A 15,658-nucleotide genomic window follows, 5' to 3' on the forward strand; every position below is an offset into this window, starting at 1 on the left:
TGAGCCTAAGATTGCAGAGCCCGGGTCGGGCAGAGTGATGGTGCTTCACAGTACAACATGACCGCCTTATTGTAATGACTTTTTATATCCCTTTAACAGGAAACCTTGAAAAAGCCAACACCTATGACAAGTTGGTCAACAACATTTATTGGCCCCTGATGAAATAGAAGCTAGATACATTCTGCCACTCTTCCATCTTGCCATTTTCATGCATTTAATTCAGTGGCATGTCAGGACAAATGTCTAAGGCTCTCTGGATCTTTCTGGTAGTAGAGACACCTTGAAAGGGTAGATTTTTGATTCCAGAACCCTACACCTTCAGGAGACAGGTTTATTCTTGTGGTAGTTGATCACACCACCATGTATCCTGATGCCGCCTTTGTGGTTGGGACCCAAATGGCGCTTTCCTAAGGAGGTTTTTTTTGACAGGGTGTCAACTTTCATGTCAGCAGTGGTTATTTACAAGCAATGTTACCGCAGAAAAATGGGCTTGCTAAAAGGACAATCAAATCCTGATGAAAGAACCTGGAGTAAGTGGGGCATTTTTCACCAATCTCTGTTGTCTGCCTACAGGAATGGGCACAGAAGAGAGTAGTGTTCAGTAAATTTTAACTTTTGTTTGGGCACCCTGTCCAGGTACCTCTGAGTCTTTTCAGAGACATAGGTGAGACAACTCAATAACCTTCTCAAGAAGTGGCAAAATATTTGCTGACCGTTGGGTCCATTAAGGCCTAGCGCTTGAGGAAAGTTTACCAAAATCTGGTGGCAAGTCTGAACTGATAAACAGTGGTATAATCAGGTGACTTTGGTGGAGTTGCAGCCTGCTCAGACAGTTTTGATGATGGAATACGATCGCTCCAAACAGAAGGATGTGGACCTACATGGTGAGAGAAAAGTGAGGTGACTTACATTGTACATTTTGATACCTGAAGGGAGACTTTCAGGGTCCTGTGTGTCAACAGGATGAATCCCAACTATGACAGGCCAGAAATTACTATGTTCCCTCTGACTTTGGGTAGAGAAGAGGAGGAGAATAAGCCCTTCCCAGATCTCTTGTCACACCATGAGACGGATTGGCTCAGTGAAGGAAAAAAAGAGGGACTGTCGTCAGCTGCTGGGGCAGTTTGGGTCTCTGTTATTGCTGGCACCTGGGCTCACCGCTTGGTGTATCCATAACAGATGAGAGTATGTCTGGTAAAAGAAAAGCAATACAGGCTGTCAAACAAGGTGAGGATCAGCAGCAAGGGAGAGAGCTCCCAGATGTTGGACCTAGGTTTGATCGAACCCTCCAACATTCCTTAGATCAGAAGGGGGGACAACAATTTAGGTTTTGTACTGATTGCAGCCAAGAAGACTGACCCTATCTCATACCTAGGGTGGGTGAGATCATTGTCGAATTGGGTATGCCAGGTTTCTCAGTACTTTTGATTTAACTTTATAGTACAGGCAGGATCCCCTAACAGTATTTTCACGGGAGAGGTCTGCAATCTCTACCCCAGGTACTTTCAGTTTAAAGTGATGCTTTTTGGGTTGAAGAATGCTCCTCCCTTCTTCTAAATGTTGGTCAACCAAGTACTGTCTGGGATGAATGGCTTCAGCACCACCTACCTAGATGACATTGCTTTTACAGGTAGAACTGGGACAACTATGTGCCCCAGTGTCTATGATCTGGAGGAGTTTATGAGATGTAATAGCAAAAGGTAAGACCAAAGGGTCAGTCTATCTAGGGGAGGAGAGGAAAAACCATAGGATAAGTCCTCCCACCATCAATCAATCATTACCAAATAGTGTCCTCTTTTTAGACTATTCTAGGCTAAATCTTCACAAATCCACTATCTTAATTGTTTACTATGTAGACCCTCACACACCCTATTGATGTCATGCTTTATCATTAGGTCTCATCCAGGTCCCTAAAATCTAGGATGTGCTCAACCATATTCCAGGGAGCACTTTCTATAATGCCCACCTGGGCACTTTGCAATAAAAATACCCTGAAACACCTAAATATCCTTTTATTTTTGGTGCTCCATAAAGGTGGTGCTTATGGAGATAATATGCCTACACCCTACTCAAAAGTCAACCTGTTTTAGCCTTCAACATTACAGGCTGTAGGGTCCAGGGATTTTATCAGGAATATGGGGGAACATCCTTTACAACGCAACTTTTACAACGCACTACCATTACGACGCAACTTTTACAATGCAAGTTATTACAATGCATTGCGCTGGGGGGCGCTCTAGGATAGGGAATAGTTTAATTACTATCCAACACCTTTCCTACTATCCACGGGGACTGGAGTTGGAATAGTAAATTAAACTATTCACTATCCAGCGCCCCCCCAACGCAAGTCGTTGTAACGACTTGCGTTGTAAAACCTGCGTCGTAATGGCATGCGTTGTAAAAGCATGCGTTGAAACGTCATACATCCGGAATATGAGATCGAATGGGCTGGTGTAATTCCATCTAGTAGCGTCAGTCAACCTAATGTCTATTGGATTGGGACAATATATCACATACAATATAAAATCATAACGTTCAGGATATCATGCTAAAAAGAGAGTAGAATGGGCAAATAATAAGTACCACAGGTGACATGACATCCTTGACGAATGTGTGACTACAGGGACATGTCTTCCTTTTCTCCCATGTGGTATGATATCCTGAAAGTTCAGAGGCCCAAGGCAAGATCATTGTGGGATAGGGCGATTCAGCCCTCTGCATCGGAGCTAATGTGGCTCTCACTGCTTAGTGAATGTTTGTATTTTGTAATTTTAAGTATCCTACCTTGACTGTGTGTACTGCTCTGACTGATATTCTATCCAAAACTTCAGCAAACCTTTATGCTGTTTGCTACTGTTTATGTTAATTGCTTTCTAGTATACTATTTCATGATGTATGCAACTTTTGGATTTAAAATGCTTACTGCCGCATGAAGGGCTGAGAATGTGAATCCTTTGTCTTTACTATTGTCACAGAATTAAACTTTAATAACAGCACGTGCACCGCAGATGGGTCAGTTGCATCTCAACCGAAATGTGCTCAAAGCCTGAATGGAGTTCCTATCTTCCCAGAGTGGCTGACAATTGTCCTACTCTGTCTGTACCTGCTGTTTGCCAACATTCTGCTCCTAAACTTGCTGATTGCCATGTTCAGGTGAGTCAGGAAACCCCAGTCTTCCTTCTGTTATCTCTCTTCTGCTTCCCTTTATTTCTTTGTTAGCTTTCTTTTTTCATTCTTATTTCACTTTACTCACACTGTGTCTGCCGCTCTTCAGATCTTTACTTATCTCTTCTGTATAAACACATATATTCACTCTCTGTCATTCTTGCTCACTGTCTTTCTTCTGATTCCATTCTGCTGCTCTTTTCCTTCAACCTCTACTCCATTTGTCTCTCTTTTCAAGTGTCTACAAGGTCCACTCCAGTATTTTCTTCTCTATTGTGCCCCTTCATATTGTATTAATCTTGCAGATCCATGTAACATGACAAAATATTCAAATTCTGACAAAGTCAAGGCAATACCTATGTATATTCTCCCTGGCACTAACACCATTAGTGTTAATGGTCATTCCTAATCTTTTATGTATTGGTTGTGTCTACTTTAATGTAACAATTACACAATACTGCTGATCATTCAACAGGTTTTTGAAGTGCAAGAAGCCAAGAAGTTGGCCAAGATGAATCACGTACATCTTATTTGCACATGACATCCTACCATGCACCTATTTGATATCAATGTGCCATATGTAAATTACTGCAACCGTAGGTCTTTAATGCATAGACAAGACTATGAAGATGTGATCGACTAATTTCTTCATGCAGAATTGTTACTCTTCTGCAATATATTCTCTGTAATAAAATTAAACAAACTACAAGTACTAGGAATCTGTTAATGTGTTGAGGGTATATTATTTATGTACTTGCCGTCCCTCATATCTAGTCCAGAAAGTGTGGCAGTGCTCCCCCCTTTTTTCATTCTGCATGCACTCAGTCATCCAGTCCATGATGGGTCCTTTACTTAGGTATCTACTACTCCAGTGAATGCTGCTACAAAGTCCAACCATGAGTCTGCTGTAGGTTTATGGGGTAACCCTCTCTGTTCTTCAGTTTTTAAGGCCACTTCTTTGGGTACTGCCCATATCTCTACATCCCTCTCCCATCTATACTAGGGTGGACCATCTGGGGATCTCCAATTCACAACAATGACCCATTAGCTAACAATATAAGATCCAGAAATCTGGAACACCTGTTACCGCCTTTTTCGGTGGGGGTAAAGAGATAGTATACATCCATCCATCTGTAATACACCTCCTATTGAACAAACCAAACCCCTGAGTATCCTAGGCAGGACTACTCTTTTAGACTTGAAGATTGTGTAAAACCATTTCAGGGTCATCCAGTAGTTTTCGCACCTGTGGGGTAAAACTATCAAGTCCACCCATCACTACACTGGATGATAATCTGGAGGAAGACCACAAAGAAGGGCCTGTTTTCCAGTAATTGGCAGGACAAGCCAAGATGAGCATCACTTCCTGGGCAGCCCAATCCCCACATCTCCCAATATGATGAAAGGAAAGGTTCAGGCTTATTGCCCTGCCTGGAAACAATTTATATCTGACCCCTGGGTGTTAGACAAAGTAAGGTATGGCTACACAGTAGAATTCCTAGAACAGCCGGTACCAAAGCCTCCAAGCAAAAGATACCATTTACAACAGTATGTTTTTTTTTTCTGGGTGCAAACAAGGCTGTGACCCGTAGACTGCAGCTGGTGCAGAACGCTGCAGCAAGACTCTTTTGCAGAGTTCTCAGAATTACTCCCATCTCCGGCTATCTCCATGACTTACATTGGCTCAGGGTAGAAAATCACATAAAATTCAAAGCCCTGAGCTACATGTTTAAGATCAAATGGGGCTCAGCACCACAATACCTGCATTCTCTAGCTTGCCCGTATGTTCCTACCCGCCACCTTCGCTCCGCCTCTCTTGAAAAATTCATGGTGCTCAGATTCAAACTTGCCAGGATGGGTGGTCGGTGCTTTTCATATCTTGGTCCGACCCTTTGGAATACTCTCCCTCTTTCCATCCATAAATAAACCATTTATCACTGTTTCCGCAGATCTTTGAAGACCTGGTTATTTAATCAGTAACTTCTTCTTATCTCCTCTCTTCTGCTTCCAGTTCCGTCCAGGCGCCGGGAAACCGTTTTTGGGTAGCTTTTGCACCTTATAAATTCAACAAATAAATAAATAAAAACAGTAGGCCCTGTAACTAGAGATTTCCAAGTTTCTCCAAAAGAAAGCTGACAGAAAAAGAAATGGCTTGCATGACTTTTATTGAAAACCATTATCACAAGCAGCCATTTCCTTGCTTGTTCTCTGCACCCACAGTGCTGATTGTCGTTGTCCGTATATAAGCCTGATCACCTCTTTCCAGAATAAGTTGCAAAGCTTCAACTAGCCCTATTTAAAATGGTATATCCACCCTAATGTAAAGGTCTGCCTTCTTGCATTCCTCAGGATTAGGTCAGTTCATTCATAATAGGATAGGTTGCAGCGTTGCTCTGTATTTCTCCAGCTTGCTTCGTCTCTTAGTTTTTCTGTCAGTTATTTTCTCTCTCCTGATTCCTGCCTGTCGTCTTAAATTGATTTTTGTGAAATCACATGTCCTTCCCAGGGCATTTGCTTTTCCTCACCTTGAGTGCTTGCTCTCCCAATTCGCTGATGTAGCACGATTCTCATCCTTATTTTCATGGTTTTGTTTTTTTTAGAATGCATACCTTCATCTAACCTTTTCGGTTGCTATCTTTGATTCCAGCTACACCTTCTCTGAAGTACAAGATCACACTGATCAGATCTGGAAGTTTCAGCGACACGACCTGATTGAGGAGTACAGCAACCGACCTGCTGCCCCGCCGCCCTTCATCCTCTTCAGCCTCCTCTACTTCTTGGTCAATAATGTTATGATGCGGAGACCAGTCCGTGCCAAGAAGCTGCTCAGTGAGTGTACTGGCATTGTCCTCAGCTGTGACATGAATGATCCTTTGCCTACCTCCCATGTATGTTAGGTGTGATCCCTTCTCCACTGCCTCTTTCTCTAACGCCTTTATGGCGCCACATCCCTTCCTGCATCTCCTTGTTTATTTTATTTATTTATTTACTTTGAAGGTTTTACATAGCGCGAATATGACCCTTGCGGGTATCAGAGCGCTTTACAAGTAAGGTATTTAAACAAAAAAGACAATCTACAAAAGAAACATTGTATTTCAAAGTAATGTCTTATGTTACAGCTGGTTGTTCTAGGAGTCCGATACAAGGTTCAAGTGAATTTCGGCAAGAGAAGAGATTTAACTTCTTTTTTTAAGGAGGCAGTTGAGGGATTAAGTCTGGTTTCTGGGGGTAGTGCATTCCAAATCCTTGGGGCAATTCCAGAGAAGGCGCGGTGTTATGTTTTTTTCTTGGCAAATCTTAGAGGCTTCCTAAAAAGGTTGCTGGTGCACCTGGAGGATCTGTTTCCACACGAGAGCACCCGTTTCTGGGCCAGATACCTTGTGGTGTTGTGATGTAGGGCTTTGTGTGTCATGCAGGCAATTTTTTATTGAATTCTTGCTTTGAAGGGTAGCTAATTGAGCACTTTGAAGTCAGGGGAAATGTGGCAATTTCTTTTGGAATCTGTGATGAGCCTGGCTGCTGAGTTGAGTGATATTCTTAGAGGGGCCGTTGTAGATCTTGGGAATCCACAGAGAGTTGCACTACCATCCTCTAGTCTAAGAATTACTAGTGCTGGGACAGCCAGTTTGACGTCATTTACTGGGAGGAATGGTTTTAATTTTCTCAGGGTGTTCATCTGAAAGTTTGCTCCTTTAGCTGCGGCACTAATATGTTTTTGCATGTTTAGGTTACTCTCCAGAGTTACTCCCAGTGATTTTGCTGAATCGATTATAAGAGGTTGGCAGTTGAGCGTTGTAAGTTGTTGCTCAAAAAAGCTGCTCAAAAAAGTCTTCCGTTGGATCCCCACAGAAACAAAAAAGACGGTCACCCACACACTGGTCACCAGCCGACTGGATTACGGAAACACCCTTTACGCCGGAACCACAGCCAAACTACAGAAAAAACTTCAACGCATCCAAAACGCCTCAGCCAGACTCATATTGGACATCCCTCGTCAAGTTCACATTTCCGGTCACCTGAAAGATCTCCACTGGCTCCCCGTCAACAAGAGAATAACGTTCCGTCTCCTCACCCACGCACACAAAGCCCTCTACGACCTAGGACCCGAATGCCTCAACACGCGACTGTCCTTCTACACCCCCACCCGCCAACTACGATCAGCCAACCAAGCCCTCGCCGCAATTCCGCGCATCCACAGATCCACCATGGGGGGAAGATCCTTCTCCTACTTAGCGGCCAAGACCTAGAATTCTCTCCCCACCCACCTCCGCCTTACTCAGAACCACCTCTCCTTCAGAAAGCAACTAAAAACTTGGATATTCGATAAGTAAAAACACCCGCCCCCCCATGCGCCTTGAGACCCTCTGGGTGAGTAGGGCGCTATATAAATGTCTGAACTTGAACTTGAACTTGAACTTTTAAGCCATTCTTGTATGGTGGCTGGTTGGTTAGGGGGGGCGATTAGTAGCAATTCAGTTTTGACGGTGTTTAGTTTGAGGTGGTTTTCAGTCAACCATTACTGAGTTTTTTGTAGAGTTAGATTGAAAGATTTGATGTCATCAGGAGAGTTTATCTTTAAATATAGCTGTGTGTCGTCTGCGTACATGTGAAAGTGGATTTTTGATGAGTTGAGGATCTCAGTGAGCGGCTCCATGAATAGGTAGGGTGGGTGAGAGGGAGGATCCCTGCGGGACTCCTAATGTGACTGGGACGGCCATGGACAGGGATTGGTTGACCTTCAAACTTTGGGATCTATTTCAGAGGAAAGAGGTAAACCAATTTAGTACTGACCCTGATAAGCCCATTCTGTATTTCAAGAGGTCTAGTAGATTATCATGTTTGAGAGTGTCAAAGACCGATGATAAGTCAAGCAGGATAAGTTGGCAGGTTTCGTTCTGGTCTAGGATTTTTAGTGCGTCATCTGCAATGTGTGTCATATCTGATTCCGTACTATGCCATGCATGGAAGCCAGATTGGAATTTATTGAGCAGGCGGAAATTGGTGATGGAGTTGTCTACCTGGCTAAGAACACATTTTTCTAGGAGTTAAGCCAGAGTTGGGATGTTGGAAATTGGTTGGTAGTTATTTAAGTTGTACCTTCCCATACTTAGACAGGATCTCACTTTAGGGCTCTAGAGGAAGGGGGGCCTGCACCCTGTTCTAGATTAGATCCCTACATATGTTTCTGATGAAAGACAGCTTTAAGAGTGTGGCCCAACACTGAACATGGTATGTCTCTCCTCATCACTCATAGCACAATTCCAGGGATCGGGCCATTGTCTCATGGAGATGGGGCCAAGAATGCACTGAAACACAAGCGGGAAATAATACAGAGTTGCCTGGTATTTTAGGACTCACCTACAAGCTCCTTTCAGCTGTGTATTATACCAGCACTTACAGTGGGTTTGGGTCAGCCCATTGCTTTTCATTGGTTGGCTTTCTTCTCAGTGTCAGTTGCATTTATCTCATTCAATGACTTTCTTTCCTTCCTCTTCATGTAGTTGCCCCTTCCTAGACGACCACAGCTTCTTTCCCGTCATTTGATTGGATGATTTTTATCCTTCCACAGCTCCATACCAGGAACCCACTTTTAGCTGTTGTGAGGAAATGAGGTGTATTGTGTGGTGTAGGCGTGCGACCTCACTGTGTCATACACTCACCAACCTCTTTAGGAGCCTTAAGCTTCCTTTGTCAAGCCTTCAGCTCAATGCTGGATGGCTGTGGCTCTGAGCAGCGAGGTGTTCTCAAGGGAACAGGTGTAAAGCATTTAAACAGCACCAAAACAGTTGAAGAAGAAATCATCAAGACACTAAAGAAACCTGACACCAATTTTTAGAAACAGTAGTGTTATATATTTTCAGACTCTGTATTGAAAAAGATCCACAGGAGTGTTCCAGAGATATAGATTTTACATGTCCATTAGATCGAGGCATTTCACTCACCCACGAACAAGCATTGGCAAATCCAATACAGTTGACACTTTAAAACATAGGCTAGCTGTAATTTGGTCATTTAGAGTCACTATAAGTGACCAACTCCAGTAGGGAGCTAGTCAAAGGGACCAGTAAGATCCTCATAAACAGTTACCTCACAGGTGAAGCAGTCTTGAGTCCATTTCATGCTCTTTTATCCTTTGCAGGGCTTTCCTATGGAAGTGGTCCTGATGCAAAGGATGAAGGATGGTGAAGATTCTCAAAGGGTGCTGTGGATGCGATGTGGTCAGTGGGGGTCTTGCTGTGACTACTGCTCGGTCCGTAAAGGGGGTGAGGTGGTCCTGGTCACATGGGCCAAGTCCCTAAAAGTCTTCTCAGTGCTGGCAGAGGTCCAGTCACCACTGGACTACCGGTCGCTCAGTATCACAGTCACAGGCCAGTCCTTTCTGGGTCAATAACTTGTCCTCTGGAGGATCCAACTGCACTCCTGGGCTCAGCGAACTCAGGTGCAACTTTATGTTGTGTGTTTAACTTGTGTGTTGGGTCCTGGTCCCTGGTGTTGAATTGCAGCGGTTGGCAGCAGGTTGGAGACTTTGGGCTACCGACTTTCCCTAGCAAGCTTCTTCTGCTGTTGTGCCTCTGTGTTGAAAACAGGTGGCCAGTCAGTTGGCCCTTGTAGTCGCTTGGCTTTGGCAGGACTCTGGAGATGACTTCTCCTCGAGCAAAACATAGGAGGCACAGTCCCCCTCCTTGGCATGCTACCAGGTTGAGGAGATGTACTCCACACCTGTACAGCCTCTCTTTGGTGATTCCACAATGCAGCAGGGCAGATCTTCTTTGGTCCTTCTTCCACTCCAGTCAAGATCTGAGTTCTGGGTGCCAGGGGGGGCCCTATTTATATACAGAAAATGCCCTCGGGGTAGGATACAGTTTGTAGCCAATGGGGTACCAGGTTTCTTAGCACCTGATTGCCACTTTCTGTGAAGTGTGGCATTTGGGCATCCCAGGATGCACCATACTGCCCACTTCCAATGTGGCATTACCCCTCTCCCAGCATGTGGAGCCTTGCTTAATTTGAGCCGGTGGTTTCCAGTGCTCAGCACCTGCAGTTAATCCTCAACTCTCACGCTTATAGCACAAACTCGACCCATAGAAATTGGAGCGCTTTTCATGAGCACCAGTTAAGGACACATTCACGTTTGGTAGGCATGGGGAGATTTAGTGATTTGCCCAGAATCACAGGATGTTGAGCCTACTGCAGAGACTCAAACCTGGTTCCCCAGTTCTAAAGTTGACTACTCTGGTTATTATACCGCATCCTCTCTCCACATGTAGGGTTTCATGGTTAGTAGTTGGTTTTGTTATAGGTGACTCTAATAAGTTCAGTTGGCTGGTGCATGTTGCCTGCTAACGAAAGCCCCAGCACTTATGTTTTCACAAATTTACGACTAGTTTGGAGCTCCCTAGCCCAACCCAGAGGTGTGTCTTCCAAGGGCGTACAAGCCCCTGGAAAAAACGGTTTGACAATTGGCTTCCTGTTCCCTGTCCCTACAGCCAGCCTGCCTGCCTAAACAGTAGAGCAGCCACTCTCCCAAGTGTTTCCTATTTGCCTTTCATAGGAGGATTCAGCTTTTAAGCTCACCTTTTAGGCCAAAACCCTGTGGCTTCCTGCAGGAGTAAGTGTGACACCTCCTTTCCCTATTGTCTCCTATTCTGTGAGTAGTTAGTACATCGCCCCACGAGGACAGAAAGCTGAGTATGACAGTAATCAGGCATTAAACACTTTGGACAACTAAAGTGGCAACTTCTGAAGTTGCACTTTGCCACCGGTGACATCACATTACATTTTACCACTAAATCTAATTTAATACACTAATAATTTTGATACCTTAGTGTGCCAACTTTAGTAGTGCCATTCAGGAGTTAGCGGAGCTGAAGTGCATCCTGGAACTCTGTACTTGCCAAAAGGCTACAAGCCTTTCCACAATTAAAAGGATGATTTAGTATTGTTACTGCTGGAACATGTAAAAGTACATGTACCCAATTTTAACACACAGCACCTTGCTTTAAGGCTCACTAGGCCAAGAACCAAAAGAAGACATTTTGGACTATGTGCTGGGCCTAAGGTCCAGAATGGCTGAGTACCTGGAAAAAGCATCCAAGAATCTTGATGCCAGCCTGGAGCTTCAGAAGCACTGATATGACCAAATAGCTGCACTGGTAGAATTTCAACCAGGGCAAAAGGTGTGAGTTTTGGAGCCAATGGCACCAATGGTTATCCAGGACAGATGGAGTGACTCTTACCCCATCTTAGTAAAGAAAAGTGAGGTCACCTATTTGGTTGTCCTGGCACAAGTAGGACACCCAAAAGGGTGATCCATGTGAAACACCCTAAGCTTTTCCATGATATGGCTGACATCACCATGCTGATGATGACTGATGAGGATCAGGAGACAGAGAGTGAACCTCTCCCTGAGCTCCTCTCATATAGCCCCGAAGAGAGGTCATTGGATGGGGTTGTCTTTTCAGACACCCTCACAGCCCAACAGCTGACTGATTGCAAGCAAGTCTTGCACTAGTATGCAAAGCTCTTTTCCTTGACCCCTGGTCAGACAAACTGGTGTAACCATGATGTGGACACTGGTGTCAGTTCACCTGTCAAAAACAAAATCTATCGCCAGTCTGATCAAGTCAAGAAAAGCATCAGAGCTGAAGTCAGCAAGATGCTGGAGTTAGGTGTTATTGACTCCTCTGAGAGCCCCATGGCCAGCCCAGTGGTTCTAGTGCCCAAAACCCATTCACAGGGTGAAAAGAGAGAAACGAGGTTGCGTGTGGACTATAGAGGGCTCAACTCTGTCACCAAGACAGATGTTCACCCTATCCCAAGAACAGATGAGTTGATAGACAAACTAGGTGCAGGCAAACTACCTTTGACCTAACTGCCGGGTACTGGTAGATTGGCATGGCACCAGAAGCAAAAGAAAATACAGCATTCTCCACACCTGATGGGTATTATCTGTTTACTGGTATGCCCTTTGGTTTAAAGAATGCCCCTGCCACCTTCCAAAGGTTGGCGAATCTAGTACTTGCTGGATTGGAATCATTTAGTGCAGCCTATCTAGAGGATATTGCTGTCTATAGTACTACCTGACAGGCTCACCTCATCCACCTTGGGGATGTTTTAAATGCCTTGCAAACAGCAGGCCTAACTATCAAGGCATCCAAATGCCAGATAGGGCAGGGAACTGTGGTGCACTTGGGCCAACTTGTTGGTGGAGGCCAAGTGCAAGCCTTACAACGAAAGATCCAGGCTATCCTGGACTGGGCAGCTCCAACAACCCAGACCCAAGTCAGGGCATTCCTTGGCTTGACTGGGGACTACAGGAGGTTTGTGAAGGGATATGGGTCCATTGTGGCTCCCCTCACACAACTCAGCTCCAAGAAGATGCCCAAAAAGGTAAACTGAACAGTTAGCTGTCAAAAGGCTTTTGACACCCTGAAAGAGGAAATGTGCTTAGCACCAATTCTCAAAGCTCTAGACTATGCCAAGCAGTTCATTGTGCAGACTAAAGCCTCTGAGCTAGGGATATGAGCAGTCCAATCCCAGACCAATGATGAAGGCCATGACCAACTTGTTGCTTTTATTAGCAGAAGACGTGTCCTCAGGGAGCAGCGTTGGAGTGCCATTAGGTCCCTGAAGAAGCTGAGACGATCCTTGTTTGGTACTCACTTCCTACTTTAAACTGATCACATCTCAGGTGGCTAATGCAGATGAAAGGTAAAAATCCTAAACTGTTGAGGTGGTCCATCTCCCTACAGGGAATGAAGGGGCAAATTAGCAAGAACCTCGTTATAATTATTGCCGTTTTAGTGGCAGGAAACTGCTGCTAAAACGCAGATAATGTGCTTGCTAATATGCATTATAGAATTCCAATAGAAGCCCAGGTTAGATGTGCAGGACACTATGGTGCAAAGGTGCCTGCGTAGTGCTTGGCGGCCTGATTGTTCTCAGGCACTAGGGAGAGGGGAGGTGAGAGCCATATCTCAGTAGATATGGGGCGGTGTGCAGTCTAAATATCGAGTTGTTATTTTCGACTGGACATAATATCGACTCCAGAATATCGAGATGGCATTAATGTCGAGGTAAGTAATATCGATGTTTTTTTTATCGATTGTCATGTATGTTAAAAAATATCGATTGAAAAAATATCGATTAAGTAATATCGATAGTAAAAAATATCGTTATTTCTAGTAGTTTAAAAATATCGAAAGTCAAAATATCGGTTTTAAGAATATCGAAAGTTGTGTTATCGACAGTCATGATTAAATATATGTTATTTTTTTAATTATTTATATTGAAAATAAATTTATAAAAATTTAATAAATATAAAAATAATTCAAATAGTATAATAATTTCTAGGAGCGGGTAGTGGGTTTTTAGGGGAATAGGGTGGGAAGTCATTTAATTATAATTAATTAAATATGTAAATGTATTAATTGGTAGTAATATTTAATTAATTGTTAATTAAATAATATTTTTTATTTATATAAAATTTAATTGCTAATTAATTTAATTTAATTGATTAATTGCTAATTATGCTAATTCAAATAATTTATGTCATGTAGCGGGTTGTGGGTTTTTAGGGGAATAGGGTGGGAAGTAATTTAATTATAATTAATTAAATATGTAAATGTATTAATTGGTAGTAATATTTAAATAATTGAAAATTAAATAATAGTTTTCAAATATATAAAATTTAATTGGTAATCAATGTAATTTAATTGATTAATTGCTAATTAAGCTAATTAAAATAATTTATGTCATGTAGCGGGTTGTGGGTTTATAGGGGAATAGGGTGGGAAGTAATTTAATTATAATTAATTAAATATGTAAATGTATTAATTGGTAGTAATATTTAAATAATTGTTAGTTAAATAATAGTTTTCTAATATATAAAATTTAATTGGTAATTAATTTAATGTAATTGATTAATTGCTAATTATGCTAATTTAAATAATTTATGTCATGTAGCGGGTTGTGGGTTTATAGGTGAATAGGGTGGGAAGTAATTTAATTATAATTTATAAAATATGTAAATTTATGATTTGGTAGTAAGATTTAATTAATTGTTAATTAAATAATATTTTTTAATTATATAAAATTTATTTTGTAAATAATTTAATTAAATTGATTAATTGGTAATTATGTTAATTTACATAATTTATGTCATGTAGCGGGTTGTGGGTTTATAGGGGAATAGGGTGGGAAGTAATTTAATTATAATTCATTAAATATGTAAATTTATTAATTGTTAGTAATATTTAATTATTTGTTAATTAAAAAATATTTGTTGATTATTTAAAATTTCATTGGTAATTATTTTAATTTAATTGATTACTTGCTAATTATGTTAAAATAATTTTTTTATTTCCTGTAGCGGGTTGTGTGTTTATAGGGGAATAGAGTGGGAAGTAATTTAATACTAAAGAAGGAAATAATAATATTTTTTAAAGGTATACAACGTTTACCACGCAACTTTTACAACGCACTACCATTACAACGAAACTTTTACAACGCAAATACCATTATAACGCATGTATTTACAACGAATGTTTTTACTACGCAGGTACTTTTACAACGCATACCATTACAACGTAAGTATTTGTAAGTATATAATTATATTTTAAATGTTATAGGTTTGGGTTTTTGGGTAAAGGGGTATTTTTAGGGTTCAGGGTCAGTTTTGGGTTTTTGGGTAAAGGGGTATTTTTAGGGTTCAGGGTCAGTTTGGGGTTTTTGGGTAAAGGGGTATTTTTAGGGTTCAGGGTCAGTTTTCAGTTTTTGGGTAAAGGGGTATTTTTAGGGTTCAGGGTCAGTTTTCAGTTTTTGGGTAAAGGGGTATTTTTAGTGTTCAGGGTCAGTTTTCAGTTTTTGGGTAGTGGGGTATTTTTAGGGTTCAGGGTCAGTTTTCAGTTTTTGGGTAAAGGGGTATTTTTAGGGTTCAGGGTCAGTTTTCAGTTTTTGGGTAAAGGGGTATTTTTAGGGTTCAGGGTCAGTTTTCAGTTTTTGGGTAATAGGGTATTTTTAGGGTTCAGGGTCAGTTTTCAGTTTTTGGATAAAGGGGTATTTTTAGGGTTCAGGGTCAGTTTTCAGTTTTTGGGTAAAGGGGTATTTTTAGGGTTCAGGTTCAGTTTTCAGTTTTTGGGTAAAGAGGTATTTTTAGGGTTCAGGGTAAGTTTTCAGTTTTTAGGTAAAGGGGTATTTTTAGGGTTCAGGGTCAGTTTGGGGTTTTTAGGTACAGGGGTACAGGGTAAAAATTACGTTTATACTTGGTGGAGTTGGAATAGTAATTTGTATGGGTTCAGTGTCCAGCACCTTCCCTGATGTTATACTTGGTGGGGTGGGAATAGTAATTAGTATGGGTTCAGTGTCCAGCACCTTCCATGAGTTTACAATTGGTGAAGTGGGAATTGTAATTTGTATGGTTTTAATGTGTAGTATGGTTTTGTGAGTTTATAATTGGTGCAGTGGAAATAAGAAAACATTTTTAATACAAATA

At 41.9% G+C, this 15,658-nt stretch overlaps 1 protein-coding gene across 1 annotated transcript in view; it reads left to right on the forward strand.

The window, feature by feature from the left end:
• Positions 1-15,658, forward strand: part of LOC144773615 (transient receptor potential cation channel subfamily M member 2-like) — a 531,293-nt gene that overhangs the window by 342,311 nt on the left and 173,324 nt on the right. Inside the window, exons 22-23 of the mRNA XM_078658758.1 lie at positions 2,976-3,153; positions 5,813-5,994. Coding sequence (XP_078514884.1) covers positions 2,976-3,153; positions 5,813-5,994 — 360 coding nt within the window. The remainder of the gene's footprint in view (positions 1-2,975; positions 3,154-5,812; positions 5,995-15,658) is intronic.

Source organism: Lissotriton helveticus, chromosome 8 (genome assembly GCF_964261635.1).
Source record: "Lissotriton helveticus chromosome 8, aLisHel1.1, whole genome shotgun sequence".
In the NCBI taxonomy this organism is placed as follows: Eukaryota; Metazoa; Chordata; class Amphibia; order Caudata; family Salamandridae; genus Lissotriton; species Lissotriton helveticus.